The 23,822-nt window shown below is 42.3% G+C and overlaps 3 protein-coding genes across 8 annotated transcripts; 1 reads left to right on the top strand and 2 right to left on the bottom strand.

Moving 5' to 3' along the window:
• Nucleotides 1-1,209: 1,209 nt before the first annotated feature.
• LOC112563203 (tetra-peptide repeat homeobox protein 1-like) lies at nt 1,210-4,496 on the bottom strand. The gene is made up of 5 exons (XM_025237004.1): nt 4,393-4,496; nt 3,481-3,672; nt 2,368-3,212; nt 1,651-1,716; nt 1,210-1,417 (listed from the first exon to the last, which is right to left on the bottom strand). The coding sequence occupies exons 2-4, from the start codon at nt 3,659-3,661 to the stop codon at nt 1,696-1,698; spliced, it is 1,047 nt and encodes a 348-aa protein (XP_025092789.1). The 5' UTR covers nt 3,662-3,672; nt 4,393-4,496; the 3' UTR covers nt 1,210-1,417; nt 1,651-1,695.
• Nucleotides 4,497-5,914: 1,418 nt separating this feature from the next.
• LOC112563215 (large proline-rich protein BAG6-like) lies at nt 5,915-15,949 on the bottom strand. 6 transcript variants are annotated; one of them, XM_025237030.1, is made up of 18 exons: nt 15,822-15,949; nt 15,459-15,644; nt 14,216-14,408; nt 13,860-13,972; nt 13,538-13,662; nt 13,058-13,276; nt 12,703-12,856; nt 12,139-12,320; nt 11,728-11,956; nt 11,291-11,353; nt 11,040-11,078; nt 10,448-10,741; nt 9,940-10,104; nt 8,476-8,568; nt 7,942-8,265; nt 7,679-7,786; nt 7,183-7,404; nt 5,915-6,799 (listed from the first exon to the last, which is right to left on the bottom strand). In XM_025237030.1, the coding sequence occupies exons 2-18, from the start codon at nt 15,571-15,573 to the stop codon at nt 6,684-6,686; spliced, it is 2,754 nt and encodes a 917-aa protein (XP_025092815.1). In that variant the 5' UTR covers nt 15,574-15,644; nt 15,822-15,949; the 3' UTR covers nt 5,915-6,683. The 6 variants fall into 6 exon arrangements, with proteins under 6 accessions (XP_025092815.1, XP_025092817.1, XP_025092820.1 ...); XM_025237032.1 differs by having other exon boundaries at nt 7,942-8,262; XM_025237035.1 differs by having other exon boundaries at nt 12,703-12,847.
• Nucleotides 15,950-18,282: 2,333 nt separating this feature from the next.
• LOC112563166 (collagen alpha-1(XXI) chain-like) lies at nt 18,283-22,384 on the top strand. Its single transcript, XM_025236931.1, has 7 exons — nt 18,283-18,506; nt 18,966-18,993; nt 19,214-19,296; nt 19,539-19,764; nt 20,051-20,305; nt 20,648-20,689; nt 21,249-22,384. The coding sequence occupies exons 1-7, from the start codon at nt 18,453-18,455 to the stop codon at nt 21,767-21,769; spliced, it is 1,209 nt and encodes a 402-aa protein (XP_025092716.1). The 5' UTR covers nt 18,283-18,452; the 3' UTR covers nt 21,770-22,384.
• Nucleotides 22,385-23,822: the final 1,438 nt, after the last annotated feature.

Below are 23,822 nucleotides of genomic sequence, written 5' to 3'. Positions count from 1 at the left end.
TCGCAGGTACACGTGGGGGAAAAGAGGGGGGAGGGAAACAGCGGGTGGAGGGTTGCGACACGATCACGTGGCTACCAAATCGAGAGCGGCTGAAGAAAAAAAGCGCGATGGACGCGTCAGTTTAGGATCGAATTACACGCTTCCCATCCCAAAGTCTCACTTCCCTATCGGGGCCGTTCAAATGCCCAAAGCCTTTGCAGGCTGGGAAATTGAGAGCATGTGTACAAAGAGTCGTCGACTAGTCAGCAACCACATTTTTTGACCTTGCGGTCTTTATTTCATTTTTGAAATCCAGTTGATATTTAAATGCTTGCACATTGTGAATACAGCTGAGTCACGTGTTCTGTGAGTTTAGTATAAGTTTAATTTATCTTAATGTGAAAATAATGTTGTGCTTGGGTTCGCCTTTAATTCAGGGCTAAACAATGCAAGATATATCTTTTTCTGGTTGACTCCCAGCATTTTTCACTGCCAGAAGTACTCAAACCATCGTCGACGAGCCAGGCCACGTGCTGAGTGACGTCAGCGACCACCTGGCGTTCCCCGCGCCGTCTGGCGGCAAGCAAGGGCTCACCTGACTGTCCTTTGAAGCTGACAGCGATGTCCATCATTTCTTCGTCCATTGTCGGGTCTTCTAACCCATCTTCTCTTCTGCTACCGACCAAACCTGCATAATTATTCTCGTCCCCCATCCATTGCCACCATCTTGAAACGTCCACAGTTTGTCAGGAGACATCAGGCTTTTATCCTGTCACGAGCCTGGGAGGTCAGAGGCAAGATGTCAAGTGTCAGAGGTATGTTTTCTTAGCAAAGTGGTTTAGCTAGGATGGCATTGTTTGGATAAAGCAGGAATAATGTATGATTGACTTTAAGTTGTAGTATTCGCGGAGAACATATCGTGATTGTACAGCAGGCTGGGTATCAAACGCCGGTTGTCAGCATCACGTGGTCACGTTCCTCAGACACCCAAAAGAGGTCGAGGGGAAAGTAGAAAAAAAAGGAGCGCGATAGAAGAGGATGGACAGAAAAACGAAGAGAAGGAAAAATAGGACAAAAAGGAGAAGAAAGAGAAAAAAGACGAAAAAAAGACGAGGAGAAGGAAGAGGTGAAACATAAGAAAGCAGGATCTATGATGACAAGCCGAAGAGGAGTAGAAGTACGGTGTTATTGTCAAATTTCGGAGCATCCACACAAATAAACTGACAGATGTTTGAATTTCTTTGAATTTATTTGTCTCCAAACATTTGCCCAGCAAATGCATGACAATCATACAAACATCATCAGCTTTCTAAAGTAATATATATTTCACGAAAAACAACGCTTTTATGTTTTGACCTCTGACCTCATGCTAACCATACACTGGTCTCGAGGGAGGAAAAGTTCACAAGCAGCTTTTCTTACTCTTGCAACTGTTTACCTGCAATACGAGTTTTAAAAAAACAGTTGTGTTATATACAAACAAACAGTGTTGATTCCTTTCATGATGTTATATTCTCTGTTCAATTGGTTAAAAAAAGTGAGGAGTAGTAAAACAGAGCGAGAAAAGGAACGGAGTACGAGAAAGAAACATTGGAGAAAGGAGAGAAGAAAGTAACACAAAAAAGCTGATAAGAAAGTATTTTTGTGATTTCTTGTCTCTGATTAACATACCTCAAACTCAGCAACAAAAATAGTTGAAGGTCCTTTACAGACCCTTCAGTACACGTGGCCCACGCCCTGGGAAAAGAAAAAAATATCAACTGTTCTGATCACAGCAGTATTTTTGTGAGATTTGTAATGAAGAATAAAGTAATGAACGAAAGAAAAAAGAAAGAAGTTAAAGAAATATAAATGTATTAATTAACAAATTAATGGAACTTTAAAACACATTTATTGCGATGGGAATTTTTTACACGAGAGCAAACGTCAGGATAGAAGATGATGGGGGAGGGGTTGCACGGAGGAACAATCATTTTCCATTTTTGAGTGCATTTTATGTATTACTAAACTAGTTTTAATGAACATCGAGTAAGGGAGGATTTTTCTTTATGATGACCGATCAAGTCCACCCAACAATCTGGCAACTCGTCCGCCGCTTCTCCAGCCGGTCAGTCACCCATCGGTCATTTGTCCATCCAGCCAATCATCCATCAGTTTCTGAGTAAACGAGATCCTGATCTTACGCCCTATGGTACATGTAAAAGATGGAGAGGTAGAGGGATTGGGCAAAGAGAAACCAAATTACAGACATGCAATCAGGAATGGATAGAATTTCGGATGCATAAGGGAAGTATAAGCAGACAAGGAGGAGCACACATTCGATGAACAGATGCGCAGATAACACTGATGCACAATGGACATAACACCGGACATATTGCGCAAACTTACCCCATTGCCATTGTCGTAAAAACCATTGCCATTGTCCTTGAATCCGTTGCCGTTGTCTCTGTACCCATTGCCGTTGTCTCTGTACCCGTTGCCGTTGTCTCTGTACCCGTTGCCGTTGTCTCTGTAGCCGTTGCCGTTGTCCCTGTACCCGTTGCCGTTGTCCCTGTACCCGTTGCCGTTGTCTCTGTACCCATTGCCGTTGTCTCTGTAGCCGTTGCCGTTGCCGTTGTCTTTGTACCCGTTGCCGTTGTCTCTGTACCCATTGCCGTTGTCTCTGTAGCCGTTGCCGTTGCCGTTGTCCCTGTACCCGTTGCCGTTGTCCCTGTACCCGTTGCCGTTGTCCCCGTACCCGTTGCCGTTGTCCTTGTACCCGTTGCCGTTGTCGAGGCCACCGATGCCTGACCCACCCAGCGTGACATCTCCATCGATGTTGCCGATGAAGCGAGGGAGGGCAGACCCCCGTAGATTCACATCACCGTCGATGTTTTTGACGACGGCCGGCAGACTAGAAGGGCCCTTGAAGGTGGGAGGGTAACCATATCCTCTTCCCTTCACATTCACATCGCCGTCTATGTTGCTGATGACACCAGAGATGATAGGCCCTCTCACGTTCACATCTCCGTCGATACCCGTGATTGTGGGCAAACCACCAGAGACCTGGACTCTCGGGTGTGGATAGGGGATGATTGGGTGTGGCACCTTGGGAAGAGGAAGAGGAGGCAAGATGATGGGATCACCGTGCGGGGGGACCCATGGGAAGGGGATGTTAGGGAACAACAGATGCTTGCCGAGGAAGGCTTGGTGTTCCATCAGGGGCAACAAGGGTGGATTCCAGAATGGAGGCACTGAATGCAAAAACATTGTTTTGTAAATGCTCTGCATCAGACGCGAAACAGATGTCATACATGAAAGTGTGGGAATGTAGCTCATTCAGCATAGTGTGCGTGTGTGTGTGTGTGTATGTGTGTGTGCATGCATGCGTGCGTGCGTGCGTCCCATGGCTACCAGAAACTAGTTCGCTTCATCTCCGAGACGCCTCACTTCCTACCTCTGGCTATAACCTCATCCTTCAGACAGACATTGACTTGAAATAAAGAGAAATGGTGCTTTTACCTGGAAAAGGGATCAGTGGTCCATGCAGTGGTCCATGAAGTGGTCCATTCAATGGTCCATGCAGTGGTCCATGCAGGCCGATTGGGGGAATCGGAGGAAACGGGGGGAGGAAAGTGGCGGTGATTGGTGAAGAGGTGAGTGCAACTACAAGACACAGCGACAGCGTGGCAAGAGCAGCCATTGTGTTTGATTCTGGAACCAAAAGCAGACTTTAAAAAATGTCAACATTCTTTAAAGATGTAATGCAACATAAATAAATAAATAAATAAATAATAAAAATAAATAAATAATAAATAAAAGGAGCAGAAAAATTTGAAGAAACTTTTATTCTGCTTTGAGAAGCAGTATCTATTTTCACAAATGACTCAACCCTTTCATTTCCGCAAGGACACACCAAAGAAAGAAATAATAAAAGTAACGAAAAAGGAATTAAAAAATTTTGGAAGGCCTGAAGAAAAGGAAGAAAGAGAAAGAAAAAAAAAAAGAAAGAGGAAAGAATGGAAGGAAGAATAGAGAAGAAAAAAAAAGTTTGCAGCCGATTAATTTCGAAAAAGGAAGCAGCATACAGAGAAGTGGAGATAAGCAAAAAAAGAAAAAAAAAAAAAAGAAAACAACTGAAAAATCTGAAAGGATACAAAATGAAACGCTATTTCCTTAAATTTTTTTGACGAAGCACAAATTCCTACATATTTAGTCTTGAAAGCACAGAGAACAGGACGGGCGAGGGCAAGTTACAAACTGCCAAATATCTTAAACGACTTCACGTGTGTAACCGCCTTGAACCCGCCATTATTGGTGGGGCAAGGTGCTGTATTAAAAAATTATTATTATTTTTCAGTTTTTTTTTCCAGAAATTTCACAAGTTGTGACTATCATGTCAAGTATCTCAAAGCAATGATGTGCAGGACGTACCTGTGGCTTGCTGGGCGGTCGTCAGGCAGTAGAGAACCTTGGTCCTTGCATGTCTTATAAGGGCCTCAGGTCATAAACTTGCAAGGCAGTGACAGGAGCGACTATGAGTTACTACTGTATGTCAAACAATTTATGTTGACGGATGCCACTGCATGCTTTTTGCCTTTGTCCCGTCTGTCAAACAGTTGGGAGATGAAAGGTAATCAAATCACTCTGGGTCATGAAGTGTCGTTCATCCCCTGGTTTTGAAGATGACCAATCGACTCCACAAAATAAATAAAGACCAAGGTACTGAAGATTCCATTTTGTTAAGATACAAAAGGTTCGTGAGATGTGAGAGAACTGAGCGAAAAGATGTTGGCACGTGCATGTTGACCTTTTTTCTTCCTGTGTACCTGCTTCTCTCTCTCTCCCCCCGTCCAACACCCCCATGTTTTAAACTTCTTTTATTTAGTAGCTAAGCAGTTTAACGTACTTTGTCTTTTCCTTTTTTTTTTAGGGGAAGGATGCTATTACTTATATTATTGTCCTCGTAAATAAATAATTCTTCTTGCCATTGTCATTGCCAATTTCCTTCTTTCTTCTTGTCCACATCACAGTTCTATGCAATCTGTTTTTTTTAATAATACACAGAAATATAATTGTTGTCTAATGTAATTTTATGTTAACGTTTTATACATTATCGTTTCGTTAATTTTATTGTTTCTCTTTTTTTGTAGTTTAATATATTTCTCTCCTTCAGGGTGAGGGCTAGACTTTAAAAAGTTCATATTTTGCTTATCATGTCACCCTCGATAATAAAGTCGTTTCAACCACGAACACTTCCTTTCTATAGTCGATTCCACCACACGGAGACGAGTTTTTCCTCGATTTCCTCCTTTTGTCCTTAGATAACAACTTACTTTCGCTTCATGAATAAGTACTGGTCGCAAATGCATGTTCATGTACAGCCTTGTCACCAAACAAGAAAGAGTGAGACTTTCTAGTCACGCATGGGAGGAGTGATGGAGGACTCTTGACGCATGCGCAGCACTTTATCAGGTCTGGTTCAATGACCTTTGGTGACCGTTGTCTTTTGAGGATGGTAATGTGAGGAAGAGCATTCTTTGATTAAACGTGGGTGGGTGGGTAGTGGTGAGATGATGGGTGGAGAGCGTGTGAGAAAGAGTAGGAGAGAAGTTTGAGAATAGAGGAAAGAGAGACAACATTTTGACTCTTTGAGACCCTGGATGTTGACTGTTTTGACGAGAACAATTAAAAGTGTCACGTGTCAGTCAATCAAACTACTGTTTGCTGTTTTTCATGTCTATTTTGTGATACATCTTGCCCTCCCACTCTTCTAAAGATGAAAACATAAGAACATCAGTGTCAGTTTAGTAAAAAGGTTGTTTGTCTGAATGCTCACTCAGCATCATCACGGTCTGTTGTCATGGAGACAAACATCTTAACTTTTTAATGCTGGACTTACCTATTTAAAGAAATAAAGGAAAGGAGAAATGCAAACAGACAACCAAATGGCACTAACGATAATGTTTTTATTTTCATTTTCTCTCATTATCTTATAAGATGATTCTCTGACATATCGAAGCTACTTTAGAATTTTTTTTCTTTTGTAATAAAAATAGATTTTTCATACTTACAATATTTAGTAACAAATTGATGGCAATATAAGCATGATATCTATACAAGAAAAATTTGCGAGATCACAAAACTCAGACAGTTTCGTACACCGGCACTAACATAATTTAACAGAACAACAGAAGCACTAATTCTGGAAAATAAAGAATGAGACAGCAAATTTATCTATAAGTCGGTTTGATAAATTACACAATGAGATAGTGTTAATAATTTTTATTTATTAGTGTTGACGCATGACTTGTTAAGAACAGGCAGAGAGAAAGAGAGAAGGTGAGAGAGGCAGAGGGATAAAAATACTGAACACTAAAAAGTTAACATGAAACCGTTTGCCTTTTTCTTACAAGTTCAACTGGTGACAACAAAGCTGCCGAAACAACAAATACATAAATACACATACTCAAGCATCTTATGACAATACTATAGAAATGTTTGACTTGTAAATAAAGTACATCTTCCTGCGATAAAGAGATAAAAAAAAAATGATGATTGGAGGAGAAATAGTCTGCCAACATGTAAACAGCACCAACTAACAGATAGGTATGGTGCATCGGAATACTAAGGCATAAGAATGCATATAAAATAGGCATTTCAGGAATATTAAACAGTCTGATATTGTGTTCACACATCCCTGACATCACTGCGCATGCGTGAGATCACATCACGGGGTGGGCGGTAGGTGGTTGGGGAGACGTGCCACCCAAACTGTAGTACAGCTTGAAGAAGTAGTCGAAATGAGTCTGCCATTCTTTCGGGTAGCTACCCGTGGTGCCTGCAGGTAAACAAGGAGAGCGTTAGCTGACAGAGTGAGTTTGTTTACAAACAGGGAATGTTGTTTAGAAAGGTTACAAAATCAGAATGAAGCAGAAAGCCACAGACAGCAAACGTGCACAGACCTTACTATACGACAGTGAGGATGAAAGAAGTCTGTCAAAGATTTCTATGTTGTACAACTAAAAATAACCAGCACAACTAGATAAACATACATGCAAGACACTCCTTTCAAAGGAGCAGCATCATATTAATGGACAAAACTTGACAAAGAATTTGAAGAAGCATAATTTTACCCTGTTTCGTGGGAGAGGACATACCTGACCCTGTGTGGTGGAGGAGGACATACCTGACCCTGTGATGAGGAGGAAGGGAAGGACATACCTGACCCTGAGACAGAGGTGGATGCAGTCTCGGACGAAGAAGGCGACCGATGGCTTTTATAAACATCTGAAACAAGGACACCTGGAGGTGTGGCCATGACAGGTAGAGGCGTTGCCATGACTGCGTCAGATGACCTTTTGATTGCGGCGGCGGATAAGACATTGACCAGTGCACTTACAATCTGGGAAGGAGGATTCACGGTTGTCCCTGTGGCGCTGGTCACTGTGTTGATAGGATTAAACAAATATCAAGAAGACAAATGTACAAGAACCTTTGTTTCCCGTTAAACGTAAGTTTTTTTATGTCAATGTAATAAACATAAACACACACATGTATAAATATATTTAGAGCAAGAACAAAAGAATGGATGAGAAAGAAAAAATTAAAGGAAACATAAACTCATTAGCCTGTTTGTTTTTACATTTTCTCTCCCTTTACCTTTCTCTGTGTATGAGAGAACAAATCACAAGCGCATTTATCTGTCAGATTGATCTACCTTTTAGTTGTTGTTGTTGTTGTTGTTGTTGTTGTTGTTGCTGCTGCTGTTGGAGCTGCTGCTGCTGCTGCTTCACAAGCGAAAACCCTTTGACAATATCTCCGATATCTGTAAAATTTGGATACGAATAAAGAACAGAACTTTATTGAAAAGTAGTCGTCGTCATCATCATCATCGTCGTCGTCGTCGGCGTCGTCATTGTCGTCGTAGTAATAGTAGTAGTGGCATTATCATCCTCAATCAGCTTTATCTTGGTCACTTACTCAGCAGTGGCATCAGATCCTGACCGACCCTTGCCAAGTTCACCAGGACAGGGGAGGCGACGTCGTGTCCGGACGAGTTACCGTTCTTTGGAAGGAAGTAGATGAACACAGGGGCAGCACCTACTCCATGACTTCCCCCAGCATCTGCTCCTTGATTTACTGAATTAGAATTGTTTCTGCCGAATTCTGCTTTCACAAGCTCCGAGATGGCAAGCATCGGGTTGTGAGTTGGAGGAGGAGCTGTCGTAATTCTGATGGTCGTCGTTGTAGTTGCGGACGTAGTCGTACCGTCTTCATATTCGTATTCTTCGGCCTCATATTCTTCTGTAAAAATAATGTTAAAAAAAAGACACTGATAGCCACGACCATTTTAATAATAATAATAATAATAATAATAATAATAATAATAATAATAATAATAATAATAATAATAATAATAATAATAATAATAATAATAATAATAATACGATTTCAAAAAACAAGGGCACAGAAAGGGAACACAAGTGACATCCCTGTAGAAATATAGTTATTTACCTGTTGTAGACGACGTCGGCGACTCTGTTGTCTGCTGTATGTTACTAGTTGAGGCATTGACGGCCATTTTGCTGCCCTCAGAGGCAACAGTACCTGGACAAAGCAGACGACCATCGTGTCATAACGCACCAAGCGAGACTGTGGCCTCAATGGCTTGTACACAGCCGACAGAGAGATGATGTGTCCGGGTGGGATGGGGGAGTGCGAGGAAAAAGATAAGCAAAGACAATAATTTATTTTTATGTTCTGTTTTGTTTGTTTATTTGTTTCTAGTCAGCAGCTATAAATTACCTCTCTCGTTCAAGACTACATGAGCTATTTATGCCTGAGAGGTGTTGTTCCCAACCGCCCCCCCTATTTTAATGACTGGTACTATACTATACCCCGTTCCCACCCGCTTAACGCGTGTGCTTGTAGATGTGCAACCAGAGACACTGCCACTGGTCTGCGCGCGTGCGAGCGTTCTCTTGTGCAGCAATCCATGTGTATGTCAACGTGTTTGAGGTTTGCAACATCTACTGTTCAGGCATCTCTTTAAAAAAATAGTTGTGACGATCGTGCAAGCCAGGAAGATTGGGAACAGATCCTTTTGTTGTTGTAACGGGGTGAGCCGAATGTTGAATATGTCTTGGAGGGGAAGTTGCTGATGGCAGTGGTGTTGATGATAGTGGAGAAGGTGGTGAGTTGTGGTCACAGTTCCTGATAGTAAGTTTTAAATTTATAAATTAATTGGCAGGTGAAAACAAAATCATAAAAACAATAACCTGAAAACTTCCCTTCCTGGCACAAAGTGAGTCCACGCTACACTTTTGATTGTCCAGCAATATTATTTAAGGTTCACCATATTTTTTAATGCGAATGATTATACTAGGTTTCCAGAAAAAGTGAATATCATTCTAATTTCTCTCCCCAGACTCTCAAAAAACACTTTGAGTTCTCGGACTCCGTTTCTCGTACCAAAAAGTCATGCGCACAAAGAAAAGTTTGAAAACGAATCAAAAGCCAAAGAAGTGTAACGTGGAGACACTTTTTAATGATAAAAAAGTTTGACATTTCAGTCTGGAGACATATTTCACACATGATTCTCAACACTGAAATCTTTCTATTAATATCGACTAAAATAAAGATACTAATGGCGCAAACATTGCCTCATATTACAGCTGTTGATGTTTTTGTTGCTGTTGTAAGATAAAATACATTTTAAACACACTAAATAATTTTAAAGGTAAAAATTTCCATATCCCTGACACTTCTTCAAGTGTCGTTGCCATGAAGTGTTTGCATGTAGTCACTGCCCGAAGGATCCAAAGGATCACAAAATGTGAGACAATACTTCTCAAGCCTCTCCTCAAGTAAGCTATTTGCTCCGTGACATTGTAAAGAAAATATATTTCTACTTCGCTGCACAAAGGTCAGTGGTTCAGACGGAAGGTCGAGGAGGAGAGCTTGCGACAAGAGAAGCACCTGGGTGAGACGCTGGATCAGGGCTGATAACTGCTGCGTGTGATTGTTGCCCTTGCACAGGATTGCTGGCAACAGGCCCCACACCTGCAGGACTGGCAGCAGCAGTCGCTCCTTCTGATGGATGCACTGGACTGCTTGCTGGACCGGAAGGAAGGGTCCCAGACGCTGCAAAGGGAGAAGCTGATGGTGTTCACCTCGGAGAAACAATGAGCAATGGACAGGCGGACAAAAAAGGAGGGAGGAAATGAGAGAGAGAAGGACAGAGATGGAGATGGACAAGTTGTTGCTGTAGGTATTGTTTCCTACGACATTGTTGGGGGTACTTCTGCTGATGTTGATTATTGTGTTTGTGTTGGTGTTGATGTTCTTGACGTTCGTGGTGGTGGTGGTGGTGATGATGATGATGATGATGATGATGTAGGTATATATGATCTTTTGTCCACGTGAATCAAATTACTTTTGGCCAATAGACACGTGTGTGCAGTTTTCTAGTGTTTGTTCTACTTACCTGCAGACCCTTGAACTGCTGCACTGGTCCCCGACGCCACGACGGTGGCAGGGGCAGTAATCGTTGGCGTTCCGCTTTGTACTTGAACTTGAGAAGGACCTGCCCCTGATCCACTTCCGGTTTGCACTGGCACTACCGCTATGGGCGCTGCTACGTCACTAACAACAGGCGTTGGTATGGCGACCGCAGCTGGCACTGGGGCCTGTGGTAGTGTGGACAAGGGCTGGGCAGCCTGAGAAACCTGTGGGGCTGTGTTGACCGGCTGTGAGGTCAAGGCTGGGGAAGCTGGAGCAGCTAGAAAAACATATCAGCATCTTTGAGTTTTACACACGACCTTACACCAATACCCCCTCTCTCTCTTTCACACACACTCTCTGAATGTATATGTAGTAAAACGGGTGTTAACCTGAAAAAATTCAAATAATTTCTATATGTACTCAAAGATTTATATCACTCAGTCATTTTGTTCTACAGTTTTTCTTGATTTAGATTACATCAGACTTTCAGGGGTTGTGGCGCCATAGAATATATCAGACTGACAGTTGACAGTTCATACAACCTTCATACTCAGATTCCTAATGTTTTATCTTACCAGCCGGTGGTGGGGCAGGAGCAGCTGGTTGTACAGGATCTGCAAGTCATCGAAAGAGAGCTCTCAATACAACAATTTATTTACAAAGCAGAAACACGAATTTATAAAAAATAATTTATTCTGTCAAATAAACACTGAACAAGACTTATTTTGCAGATTTGAATCTGCATTTCAAATGCCTCAAGTTGTCGTCCTCCATGATAACGATTATTATCTGAACACCAACGTGAATGAAGTAGAGCAAAACGTACCCGGAGAGTCGGGGCTTTCCATGTCCATCCAGAAAGGAAAGCCACCCATGGGCATGCCAAACACTGAAAGCAAGAACGGACCAAGACATCAACACTTCAAGGCTCGTTAGCACTTGTCAAATTCGACAGCTGCATACAGCTGCAGATGTTATTGTGACGTGTCAGATCTCACAGCTGCACACGTGACTACGTTTATCTGCGCAATGACAAGCGTGAGTATATGTGTTCTTGTTCTAGAGGTATATATATATATAAACACGAAACCCATGTCTGTATGCTCGAAAGACAAGAAGACAGATACAAGGACAGACAAACAGGCACAAAAAAAATCCGGAAATGGAAAACCTAGAGAAAAACTCGAAAGTAGGAAGACGGACAATGCCACAGACAGAAGATGGCGAAGATCTTTTGTTTCTGAGATCGCTGAGTAAACTCACTTGGGTTGCTGAACGGCATTCCTACTCCACCGCCGCTCATCGGCATTCCCATACCACTCGGCTGCATGGCCATCCCCATGCCCCCAGGGTTCATCGAGTACATAGCCATTGGATTTGGCATCGCGTAAGCTGGAACTCCCTGCGCTCCTCCAGACTGGGGTACGTTAGGAAACGGACCGGATGGCACCCCGGGTATCGCACTGTACTGCGGCTGCTGACCAGGCTGTGGCTGCAGACAATGGGAAACACCCGAGAAGCATATAATGAGGGGTATCTCTCTGCATACTCACAATGCTTAGGATATTGTGAATCGATGATAAAATAAAGAAATTATTTCGCGAATTAAAGTATTGTATGACAAAGGTTACTTTCTCGAAACTAGTTAGAAGGCCATGGACTGAAACAACATACCTGTGTATACAGGTGAGTTTGTTGCTGCACCGGACCTGCCACAAAGTTCTGAGGGACGTTTGGCTGAACGTTCGGTCCACTGGGAGGGAAGGGCGGCTGTGCCATCACCTGGTTTGGATGAACTTGATAAACCATTCCCGGAGACCCTGGACCTGCTTGGTATGTTTGCACTGCCTGGCCACCTGTCGTGGTCACAGGTCACAGGTCAATGAAGTATTCGAGTTCATGAAATGTCATCTTAACTGAGAAATCATTCGTGTTTTAACTCTGGGTTCAGGCAGTCCAAGTTTCCTTCTTAATAACCTGATCCGACGAAGTGGTTTTGTGTGGATCGACAATCTATGTATCTGAATTTTCCTGAACTTGTATAACTGACAATAAAGATGGCTGCTGCCACAAGCGGGAATGATGTTGCAAAATATTTTCGTATTTTGGTTCTTTGTAAATGAAAAAGTTTTCGACGAGCTTAATCGTCAACACACAGAGGTTCTTTATTTATTTCATACTATTATCTATATATTTGCTTACATGTATATAAAAGTTACTTCATCTCTCGTTGCTTACTGTGCATTATTCCCACTTGTTGCCCAGGTATAGGTGGCGCCACAAAATTCGTCTGAGAACCGGACACACCTTGATATGGTGAGGTGAGACTGTTTTGTTGCACCTGTTGATTGCCTTGTTCAAAAGCCCGCTTGCTGGGATTCACCTGCGGAATCTGAAAGCAGACAACATCAAGACAAACAAAGAAATTATTTAAAATGTCGGACAGAACACAGAACCACGCCAAGCTACTTCCATAGAGTGTGGGGAAGTGTTCATATATATCACACTTACACATTGGCATTCTATCCTTTCACACACCTGATGTTGGACTCAAGTCACACCCAGCTACAACTACCACAACATAGATGCCAACCGTATCTTCTCTTGATTGAAACGACTGCTGTCGGAGATTTGGATGAACGGGCGGTTCTGGTCCAGTGACGTAAGGGTTGGCCTCAGTGAACACCTGCTCACCAACCCTGTTGCTGTGAACACGGTGAGCAAATGTATCCGAGTATGGAGAGAAAGGCAACTGCGGCTCTTCTGAGATTTTCCGGCGTGGGAACCGTTGTTGTTGATCCCGTTGCAGCTGCTGACATAAGCCACATAACAGTTTGAACATTGACAAAAATAAAGAAAATAAATAACGACTTTAAACACAAACCTTTCAACCTGTTAACGCACAAGTGTAAATAAAATATCTCAGTAGACAAAATAAAAAATATAAGAAAATGACAATAGTAAAGATGGCTGCTGTAAACGGGTGAAAAAAAATGCCAATGGCATTCTCGATATGTAACGATGATAGACATTTGAGAAACTGTCATCAAGCGAGAACAACAGACACTGAAACCTGTTTATAGTCGACAGACTGCGGTCCCTCGTACTGCAACCCAGCCTCCGACATTTGCCGGCGCTGCACCTGGCGTGGATGCTGCTGCTGCTGTTGCTGAAAGTCTCTTGGAAAAGCGATGTTATCTGCAAGTAACACACACACATGCACATACACATACACGCAGACACACATGCGTCTATGTTTAGCTTAGGTAATTAAAAAGAAAAAATATCCCGAAAAAGCAACGACACTTTGCTTTCCATTCAAATCTGATTCACTATCATACAGATTTTTTTTTATGAATATAGGGAGACCAGTAAGAATTTGAGAACTAAAGTACCTTGACCTCTATAGTCATTTGGGTTGAACTGCTGCACATCAGCGGTTTGGGCGAACGTTGGCCGTGCTACGTCACGTGATCTGTCGAACTGTCCCGAGGGCTGCGTGCGTACGCTAACATCATAAAAATATGAGATGCCATCAACACTAAAGCTCACATCAAATTCAAAGATTAATTTTTCTTGTACAGACACTGACTTTCACAAAAAACCTGAATTGATTACAGTTTACTGTGTTTCTACTTATTTTTTTTTATTTATTTTTTTTTTTTTTTGAAATTTAGAGAGCTTGCTGAAGTGACAAACTTTCTGGTGGCTTTTTTAAGTTTTTATCTTTCACTCAGAAATATTCAGTCACCGCAAGGACTGTTGAGTGTTTTGTTGCTGCAGCTGTGCCAGCTGTTGCTGTCGCTGACGTATTTCCTGCTGCATGGGGGAGAGCTGGTTACGAACGCCGACAACTCCTCGAGTCACAGGGATGACCATCTGCCCGCGGGACGGTGGGTCGCCTAGGCTACTTGACAGCATGTTAGGGTTTCTGAACATCGTTCCTAAACAAAAATACAGCAAAAATAAAAACAGTGACAACCATAGTAACACTCCATGTTCAAGTTTAAACAGTTTTGGAAACAGTATCTTGTACTGAACATTAGTCGTTAGACAATAATGTGCACCCTACTAGACCTTTAATTGCATTTTTCAGTGTTATACACCTAAGTTGTACTGCAGCGGTCTGTCTTCACGCATTTTACCCAAAAAGTGAAAATAAATAAAATTGTATTTTCAATATTAATCATCAATATCATCCCCTATGACTTTTCCCGCCCTGAAAACCCTTCTTACACTCTCATGTCATTATCGTGAATTTTATCTTCGCACTGATGGACTGAAAGGTGCATATTAGAAACAGTGGATCACTCAGTTCAGTAAACAAAAAAGAAAAAAAAAAGGGGGGACTGCTCCTATAAAAATGAGCTGCACCCTCCACCACCTCCAGCCAACCCCGAGTTCAGGCTATTTGCACACTAGATGTTCAGTATGGTGATCATTATGATGATGTTTGAAAAGACGACCCAGACGGGGTAAGTGACCCTGTAGGAAAGGTCAAACATTTTTGGACCAGGCAAGCAAACAAGAGTGATCACTGTTCTTTACAACCTGTCAAGAGCTATACATCAGTCCCAGACAGACCAACCCACTCAGCCGCTAGTCGGCTTCAACTGATTAATCACAGTCGGTGAAATGAGTGATCATATTAATCCTCTCAATGACTTGTCTTTTTTCTCTTCCATTCTTTTCTTTGTAATTTCTTTGGTTCATTCATTCCTTGTTAATTTTGTCTGTCCTTTCTAAAATCAAGAAGTCATTTTTGGATTAATAAGAATGATGACGTTTGTGTCATTTTTTTCAGGCCATCCTACTTTCTCTCTTTCTCTTTCTCTCTCTCTCTCTCACTCACACACACATATAAAGAAAAAAAGCACACACACATAGTGTATGTAAACAAAAACATGCACATATACAAAATTATACAGCCGCCACTTATGCAGACAAGCAGACAGGGTTGAAACTCAATGTAACTCAAACGACGTAGAACTCACGTAACGAAGACGATGAGCCAAAAGGCAAGTTCCACGTCTGTGACGTAATTAACGTGGTGGAGAACGTGAGAAGGAAGAAGCAGGACGTGAGGAGGACACAAACTGTTGCTGTCATCGCTGCTGGTGGGTTCCTCACAACAGAGAGCAACACGTGGACAACTCTCGTGGGACAAAGACTGTCTTCTTCTGCAAATAAATCTCACTTTTGTATGCAAACAGGAGGACATCCATCCATCCATCCACATGTATGTAATCAAAAGTAGGAAACTCAAACATTAAATAAAATACCTTTGTCTCCGTCCGGCAAGGTTCACATACTAAACCAAAGACACCAGTTGAACAAATGAAAGTGGACAGTCCTACCTGGCTACTGGTCGTCCCTTTGCAGATGTCTTCAGGTGAGTGTCGCAAACAAAATAAATACGGGAATGAAAGGCCGATGATTGTAAGAAAGGGAAGGTGGGAGAGACGGAGAGAGAGAGAGAACAGAGGAGGTGGACAGTGAGGTATGGGACGTCACCGCTCCCATTCCACGGGTTATCTGTCTTTATCTGTCACAGAAAGGCCAGGACCGTGGATGACAGAAGAAGCTGACTTCAAATGTCAGTCTGGAGAGAGGCGATGAGTTGTAGCCATTGCTCGGGTCACGATCCTCGTAGCCCTAAAAAAAAACCCCAATCTGTTTTTGGTGCTTTTGTGACAAAGGAGATTGGCGGGTGAGTGTGGGGTCAGATAGGGAGGATGTGAGACATCCTGGGGCTGGGAGGACACAGGTATAAAAATACATTAGTAAGAAGACCAGGTAAATGATGATGGGTGTGTGATGATGATGATGATGATGATGTACATGTGTTTCTGTACTCAGGACAAAACTTTACAAGTTATGGCTATGGGTTTTATCTTTGTCATACCATGATGTCATCTCAGTCCTCCTATTTCCTCTCCAGCCAGCCTTTGCACGACAACCTGGAGTCTGGAACCGGAGACAGTCGCACTTTACCAAATGCCGCATGTCCTCCAAGCCTTCAGTGGCTCCAGAAGTCAAATTAAGTGTGCATACACACTGGAAATCCCGAAATCCTACACTAACGAACATGGAGAGCATGGGCGTGCATCCTTATCGTCACTTTTCATCTCCCTGCCATTTAGACGACGCAGGAAAGGTCGGGCAAGCTGAATTTCGAGCCCGGCAAAATATTATGTTCGGGTCAAAGGTCGTGAATACTTCGTTTATTTCACTTGACACCGTGTGTCTAAACGCATTAATGGGAGGATAACTATATAAGAGCTCTGATTTAGGGAACACTCCTAAATTACTTGCCAGTCTGTTGGCGAGGAATCAAATACTTTGTTAGTAAATCCTTGGTAAATCTTTTTTTTTTTTCCTATTCCTGCGCCATGGGAATCGAAAGCTGGATTACTCGTCTTGAAATGTCGTTTTCTACAGCGGTTGAACTGTGACTTGTGTTCATGAACAACATTGCCTTGGAATAAATGTTTAAAAACAGAAAACAAAACAAAAAAAAAAAACAAAAAACAAAACAAAAAACAAAACAAAACAAAAACAAACTAAACGAACTATTATGGAGTTTGAACGGGTTGTTCCCACGCTTAGGACTTGTTTGGTTATCACCTCTGTCTATCTCCTTTGCTCCTTTGTCTGCCATTTGCTTCCTGCAAAGCTGTTTGTGCATGAGTTCGAAAGGACAAAGGATGCAGACGGTGCTCCCAACAACAAAATAATTCATCTGATTTTTTTAAATGTAAGCTTAGATTATAGAATCGTGTTGTTCGTGATAGGATTAGGCTGTTTTAAAGAATTTTTCTACTATGCTTCTATTTTTTGCCTTTCAGTATTATTCACGATGATGATGATGACGACGATGATTTCAATCTTTCTTTCTCTCCCCACCGTCCTCTCGTCTGTCGGAGCCAAGATCCGAACCCACAACACCGATACTTCACTGTCGCAGTGATAGACACTTTAGTCACTGCTCCCATCTATCACAACATGTGTATGTGTCTGTGGATGCTTATCTCTTGATATATGACTTTATCAGATTTTCTTCAGACATGTTGTGGCTTGGTTTGAGTACGTGTCCGTGGGTGGTCACCAACACTACAGCCAAAGTCATATATTTAATTAAAGAACGAACACGTCAGTTGTATATCTTTCTGTCAATAAAGGTGAACATGTAAAACAAGAACTACTATTGTTTCATAAAAAGAATCAAGCAAAACAGACAAGCAGGAGGCAGAGAAAATAACGAGGAGCATGATAATGACAACGAAAAAGAGTGATACAAAGAAAGAAGTGAATGAGGAGACAAAGAAACTTGCCAACTGTCGCGGATGTCTTGAAAGTCTCTCTTCTCCCTCTTTAACAGAAACAATAAACAGAAACAATAAACAGAAACAATAAACAGAAACAATAAACAGAAACAATAAACAGAAACAATAAACAGAAACAATAAACAGAAACAATAAACAGAAACAATAAACAGATTACAGTTTGTGCTTCCAGTACCTGCCAGGAGTGTTAAGACGCAAAACAGAAGCTGTGGACAAGAAGGATCCATCTGAAGATCCTGCAGCCATTATTTTCGGTGCCGAAGAATACAAACTACAAATTTTTCCCAAATGTTCCCACGCCAACCCAAGGCGCTAGACCATGCCTCCACCCAAATATGTACTTTATTATTATTTTTGTATTTTTGTATTTTTTATTTTATTTAAAAGGAAGATTACAACTGTGGCAAACCGTGAGAACCATAATTCGCGACTGCGGCCATCTTGTTGACTTCAAACGACAAAACGTTTGTCGCAGTAATGATGCAGCGTTAATTAAGCTCATTCCAGACTAATTAGTCGTTAGCGCCTCCAAATGTCATCTGCAGTCTGCATCGCGGCCATTAGGCCAGCTTATAAATTGGGGGAAGTCGTTCGGTACCAAGACTGAAGAAGTGGATCTTGTCGAAGACCGGAAAGACGAACATGCATGCTCGTGCATTGTCCATGGTGGTGGCCCTGTGGGCAGCATGGCCCTCGGTGAGTTTGTTCAGATTGGTTATATATTCTTGCTTTTACTGTTTCATTGGTTCGTTAATTTGTTTTTTCTTTCTTTCTTTCTCTTTTTTTCATCCATTTGTTCTTTTATTCACACACTAAAATATTCAAAAATCATCCTTTGTATTATTTTGTTAGTTTGTTTATATACATGTCTTACTTCAAAGTTTGAAACTTATCCTCTCCACAACTCCCTCCATCCATGTATCCAACATCGTCGCAATTGTGTTTATTGACATTTTTACAAATATTTCTATTCGTTTGTCTCTGTTCCCTCATTTATCAGGAACTGCCGAGGTTTTAATATGATTTTCAGACTGTATCTCCTGCAGCGAATACAGCTGTTTCCGCATCTTTATCCACTATTATTATTATTTGTTATTAATTCAGCGTTTAGGAGTGCATATCCTGTAATAAATTAAGGTTCTGTGCATTTTGCAGGTGTCATACGGACAGACATCTATCGGGGGTGAGCAGGCCAAATCATGTAGAGAAACGTAGTGGACTGGACTTTTTTAAATTGTGTGTGTGTGTGAGAGAGAGAAAGAGAGAGAGAGAAAGAGAGAGAGAACGTGTATATGTGTGAGTGTTTCATCATCATCATCATCATCATCATCATCATCATCATCATCATCATCATCATCATCATCATCTACCCCACTACCATCCATCACACCTTGGTGTTGCAGGGGAGTGTGAAGGAAAACTTGCAGACGTTGTCTTCATCCTGGACACCTCCAGCAGCATCCTCCCCGAAGATTTTCGAAAGCAGGTATCGTTCATCTCCCTTTTCTTGAAATCCCGTTTATCCCTACCCAGAGGCCATAGCTGCACTCTTCGTATTAAGTGAGGGCAAAACATTACTCCCGGGGCAACAAGAAGGGCAAGTGTCTTGTCTCCATATTTGTAAAGGGATGAGAAAGTGGTTTGAGAGGGTGAGCTAAACGAATGAAAAGACATTTATTGTAGATATTGTTACATTTACTGTATTAGCTTAACTGCTTTTTTGGTTAGATCTCATTCACAGAGAATGTAGTCCGGATGTTTGACCTCTCACCCGGAAAAACTCGCGTGGGCGTGACCCTCTTCAGCGATGCCATCTACCCGAAGCTGAGCATGGGCCAAACTCTCGACAGGGCCTCCACCCTGAAGGCGATCAAGGCAATAACTTACATAGGTGGCAGCACCAACACTGGTGACGCACTCAAATATGTCCTGGAAAAAGAGTTTCTGGCCTTTGGTAACTTATTTAACTTTTGATTAATTTTCGATTTTTGTTTTTATTTTTGAATAACTTTCTCATTCTCCTTTCATTTTTTTTTGTTGCATAATTTCAGCTTAGTATTTATTTATATTTTCTTATGGCAAAGAAAATTTGTATAGTTCTTGTTATTTTAACTTTCGTTAGTTATTTGTAAACATACAGTGTGCACAATCACCATCTCATAAACGCACTTCACGTACTACAACGTAGGGTGAACAACCACCTTCTCACAATCGCACTTTGTCAATCGCCATCTTTACAGGGCGACCTGGTGTCTCCAAGGTGGCGCTGGTCCTGACCGACGGCCAGTCCCAGAACCGCGAGAAGACGATCGAGGCCGCACAAGCACTGCACGCCGCAGGGGTCGCGACCTTCGTCATCGGCATAGGATCACAGGTCGACCAATCGGAGCTCGCCAGCGTGGCCTCCACCCCGACATCTAAGTACCTGATACAGCTGACCGACTACAATGCCCTCGAGTCCGTCAGACTGCAGCTAGCCTCCCTGACTTGCGAAGGTGAATGAACGGCAATGTGTGGCGTGTGGATCACACCTAGTTCATATTTTATTTTATTTTTTAAAATTATAGGTCACTAATTATTAGTGCCAATGAGACTCGGGAATTGTTGGAAAGGATGTGGCTATTGTACTGGAGGAGTGAATAGCAGGTCGTGGAGAGCGGTGAGAAGGACAGAGTTGAGGATAGTGGGGTGTGAATACCCTTAGAAAAAAAGTTTATAAACTTTTCCATAATTGTTATTACGTTTGCTGGGTGAGCAGTCCTCTTTTATGTAAACAGATTTATTTTTAACATCTTTGTCATCAGTTGAACTAATCTGACAGAAAAAAATTTTTGCAGCTGATTACATCCCACCGCAAGGAGACGGAGCAGAGAACGAAGGTTTGTTGTCTATTCTGGTTTAATACATCGGAAATACTGGCAACCTGATACTCGAGCATTTTGTTGTGATTGGCCTTACACATAAATAACTAACATTGAAGCATTTATTTCAATGCTTCTTAACGTCTTGTACCATCAGGAAGACATTTTTATTTCCATTTTAGACCTTAAAGCAGGACCAGAACTGCGGACCGGTCATATCACTGCATTACTTAGAGTTCTTTTACAGTCTGTGTCCTGAAGTAACAGAAGAGCGGCTATGTTAACAAAATCTGAAGGAGAGAGAAACTTCTCAGACAGGAACTATTTTTGGAAGCAGATTAATATTCTGTGTATCTGTCCATCTTTTCTGAAAACCATTAGTTAATTCGTTTTTTCTTAAAACTCTTTCATATTGTAATTTGTTTCCATATTTTTTCTTTTCTGCTCTCATTCATTTATTCATTCATAATTTTGCCCAGTTTTATCTCTTGCTGTATTTTTCCTCCTCTACTCCTTTTTCGTTTATTTATTTATTTATTTATACCGTTTTAGCATTTTTTTTCTCCCTACCTTCCAGCACTGTGTGAAGTGCTGCTCCTGTCCGGAGTCGACGCCAGCACCATGTCCACCACGGACCAGAACAAGGTGCTGTCCTTCATCAGCGCCATCACCGACACCCTCTCCTCCACCACGGCCTGGCGAATCCGCACGGCGCAGATCTTCAACGACTGTCCCGTAACCGGCGGCACTTCCGGCGGCAGAAACTACGCACCGCTCATCAGGAAGCTGCGCTACCTCGTGCCCAACGACCGCAGCACCCCGCTGTCCAGCGCCGCCCTCCTCGTGCTGGATTCCCCCGTGGCTGACGTCATGCCCGCCAACCGAGAGGTCATGCGCGCCATGTTCAAGAAGGTCAACGTCATCGTCGTGGGCGTCGGGGACGGCAACGACAGCAGCGGCATCGCTAAGATGCTGAGGGAGTCCCCGTCGTCCGAGAAGTTCCGCTCGAGGGTTTTTCTGGTTAACAACTACGACCAACTGGCATCTGTGGTGCCGAACGTGGTGGCGGCTGTGACCCAGAATGTGGTGTGCGCCTGAGGTAGAGACTGTCGTTTCCTCTTTGACCTGCTTACGTCACGCTTCGCCTCATCGCCGTTAAAATATGCAAAAACATTGCCATGAGCTATCTCCAGTCCACTGCCTCCACCCTCGGTGCATCTGGGTTCAACCTGGTTGAACCGTTTTTTATTTTTAAAAAATTCCAAACGAGTAATAATCACTGTTAACCCCAAGCAGGCTACGATGAATACAAGGATATTATTAACCCTTTTGGCTTTATTTGGCTTAATAGTTAAACAAATATTTTTTGCTCACTGTTATCAATTCGTCTTTGGTAAAACATTTCTGACTTTCGGTTCCTTCAGCATTTTCTAGATGTGTCGATGGCACCAACCAATCAGTTGTAGTGGGGTTAAGAGGTGGGCTTTGCTTTCCACATTCGTGCTTTAGACATAATAAACGACTTACAGCTCATTGTTATTCTGCTTAGGATGTGAGACTTGTACATTACATATAGCAATGTTTGAGATATTGCTTTGCTTTTGCGTTTAAGGTTTTAAGTTCGAAATTTGTTGTCTCGATGCTGTTTCCAAAGATTTACTACGAATTTTCTTGTGCTTGTCAGGAAATGATGTAGATAAAAATGAGTTTTTATGACTGTTTTCAGTGAATTTTTTTAATAAACAGTGTGTGTGTGAGAGAGAGAGGGAGAGAGAGATTCTTTCATTACATTTTTGAAATCATTAACTATAAACACCGGTCAATAAAAGAAAGAAGAGCGATATCAGCCAATCAGAACACACCATTTTTTTTCTGGAACGCGACGTGCGCTCAAATCCAGGCGCCATTGAGGAGAGGACAAGGTGCAGTGACGTCACTCCTAGCTGACATTGCTGTGCAAGATGGAGATCACGTGACTGTTGGTTGACCCAGGTGGGGCGTTCCGGCTTGATGCTTATCCTTCATCGCATTCCCTTTGGCTCCGAATAAAAACTGGGATAACGGTTTGATTTGTGATAAACATGTCTACCTCTGTGCGTAAATAGGTTTGCGCCTGAGGCCCTCGCTTTGTTTTTTTGTTCACAGTGACGACCTTTGAGGTTTTCTTATGTTTATTCGTTTTTGTTTTCTTTTCTTCTTTTTTTAGGGGTTTTCTTTGATCTGGGAAGGGTTACCCCCCATTTTTCTTAAGTAAGTGAAAATTGGCTCCCTTTCTGTCTGAACCAATGAGAGTTAGGAAAGGTTCATGCGGTTTGATACCTTCCAAATTGTCTCTCAAAAAACTAAAAAATTTCTTCTTTCACTGTCATTAAGGTCCCGATAACACCCGTGCGCACGCACACGCAAACAGGGTCACACGAAGACTAGTGAGCCAGAGGTCATAGCCTCGGGATGCGAGGGGCGAGGGGTTGGGGAGGCTAGGGAGGGTAGACATGTATACAGATCTGTGGACAGGATGAGCACGCACACTTCACTCAATGCCATGAGTCGGGCTGACCTGTCACGATGAGGCAAGGATCGTGTCAACGAGGCAGATTCTTGTCAAACTTGGAAGTAAACATCTTCGATGACTTTCCTCGTCTGTTTCCTCACTCCGCTTCGATGAAAACGCAATAAAAATTTGTGGTCAATGATGGTTTAGTCAATTTATGATCGAGGAACCTTTTCCACCTGCTCACCGACTCTGTCGTGAAAGTTTGCATGATGATGATGATGAGAATGAGGATGAGGATGATGATGACGACGACTAATCACGACAAAAAAAATTGTTTTAAGTTTCGATTGAAATAAGGTCAAAGAGTGTAACTTACTAAGACCATCCACTGCTAAACTGAAATAATTATCTGATTATGTCAAGGGCGATAATTGCGATGGAAGGAGAGGGTTGTTCTCCCTGGTCTGTAAGCCCTCAGGGTCTGGGGCGTCACCTTTTCTGGACCGGAAGTTTCGTGGCCTTGTTCTCTCTCGCCCACTGCGTCACCTAACGGGAGGAAATCAGATGTCTATCGCCAACTGTCAAGGAAAGGTGTGAAAAAATGAGTGACGTCAATAGACAGGTGTAGCATCCTCCTACATCCCGACACCGTCTGTC

The sequence above is a fragment of the Pomacea canaliculata genome, linkage group LG4, assembly GCF_003073045.1.
Source record: "Pomacea canaliculata isolate SZHN2017 linkage group LG4, ASM307304v1, whole genome shotgun sequence".
Lineage (NCBI taxonomy): Eukaryota > Metazoa > Mollusca > Gastropoda > Architaenioglossa > Ampullariidae > Pomacea > Pomacea canaliculata.
The sequence above is the reverse complement of the archived record's forward strand: the minus strand, read 5'-3'. Positions and strand labels throughout refer to the sequence as shown.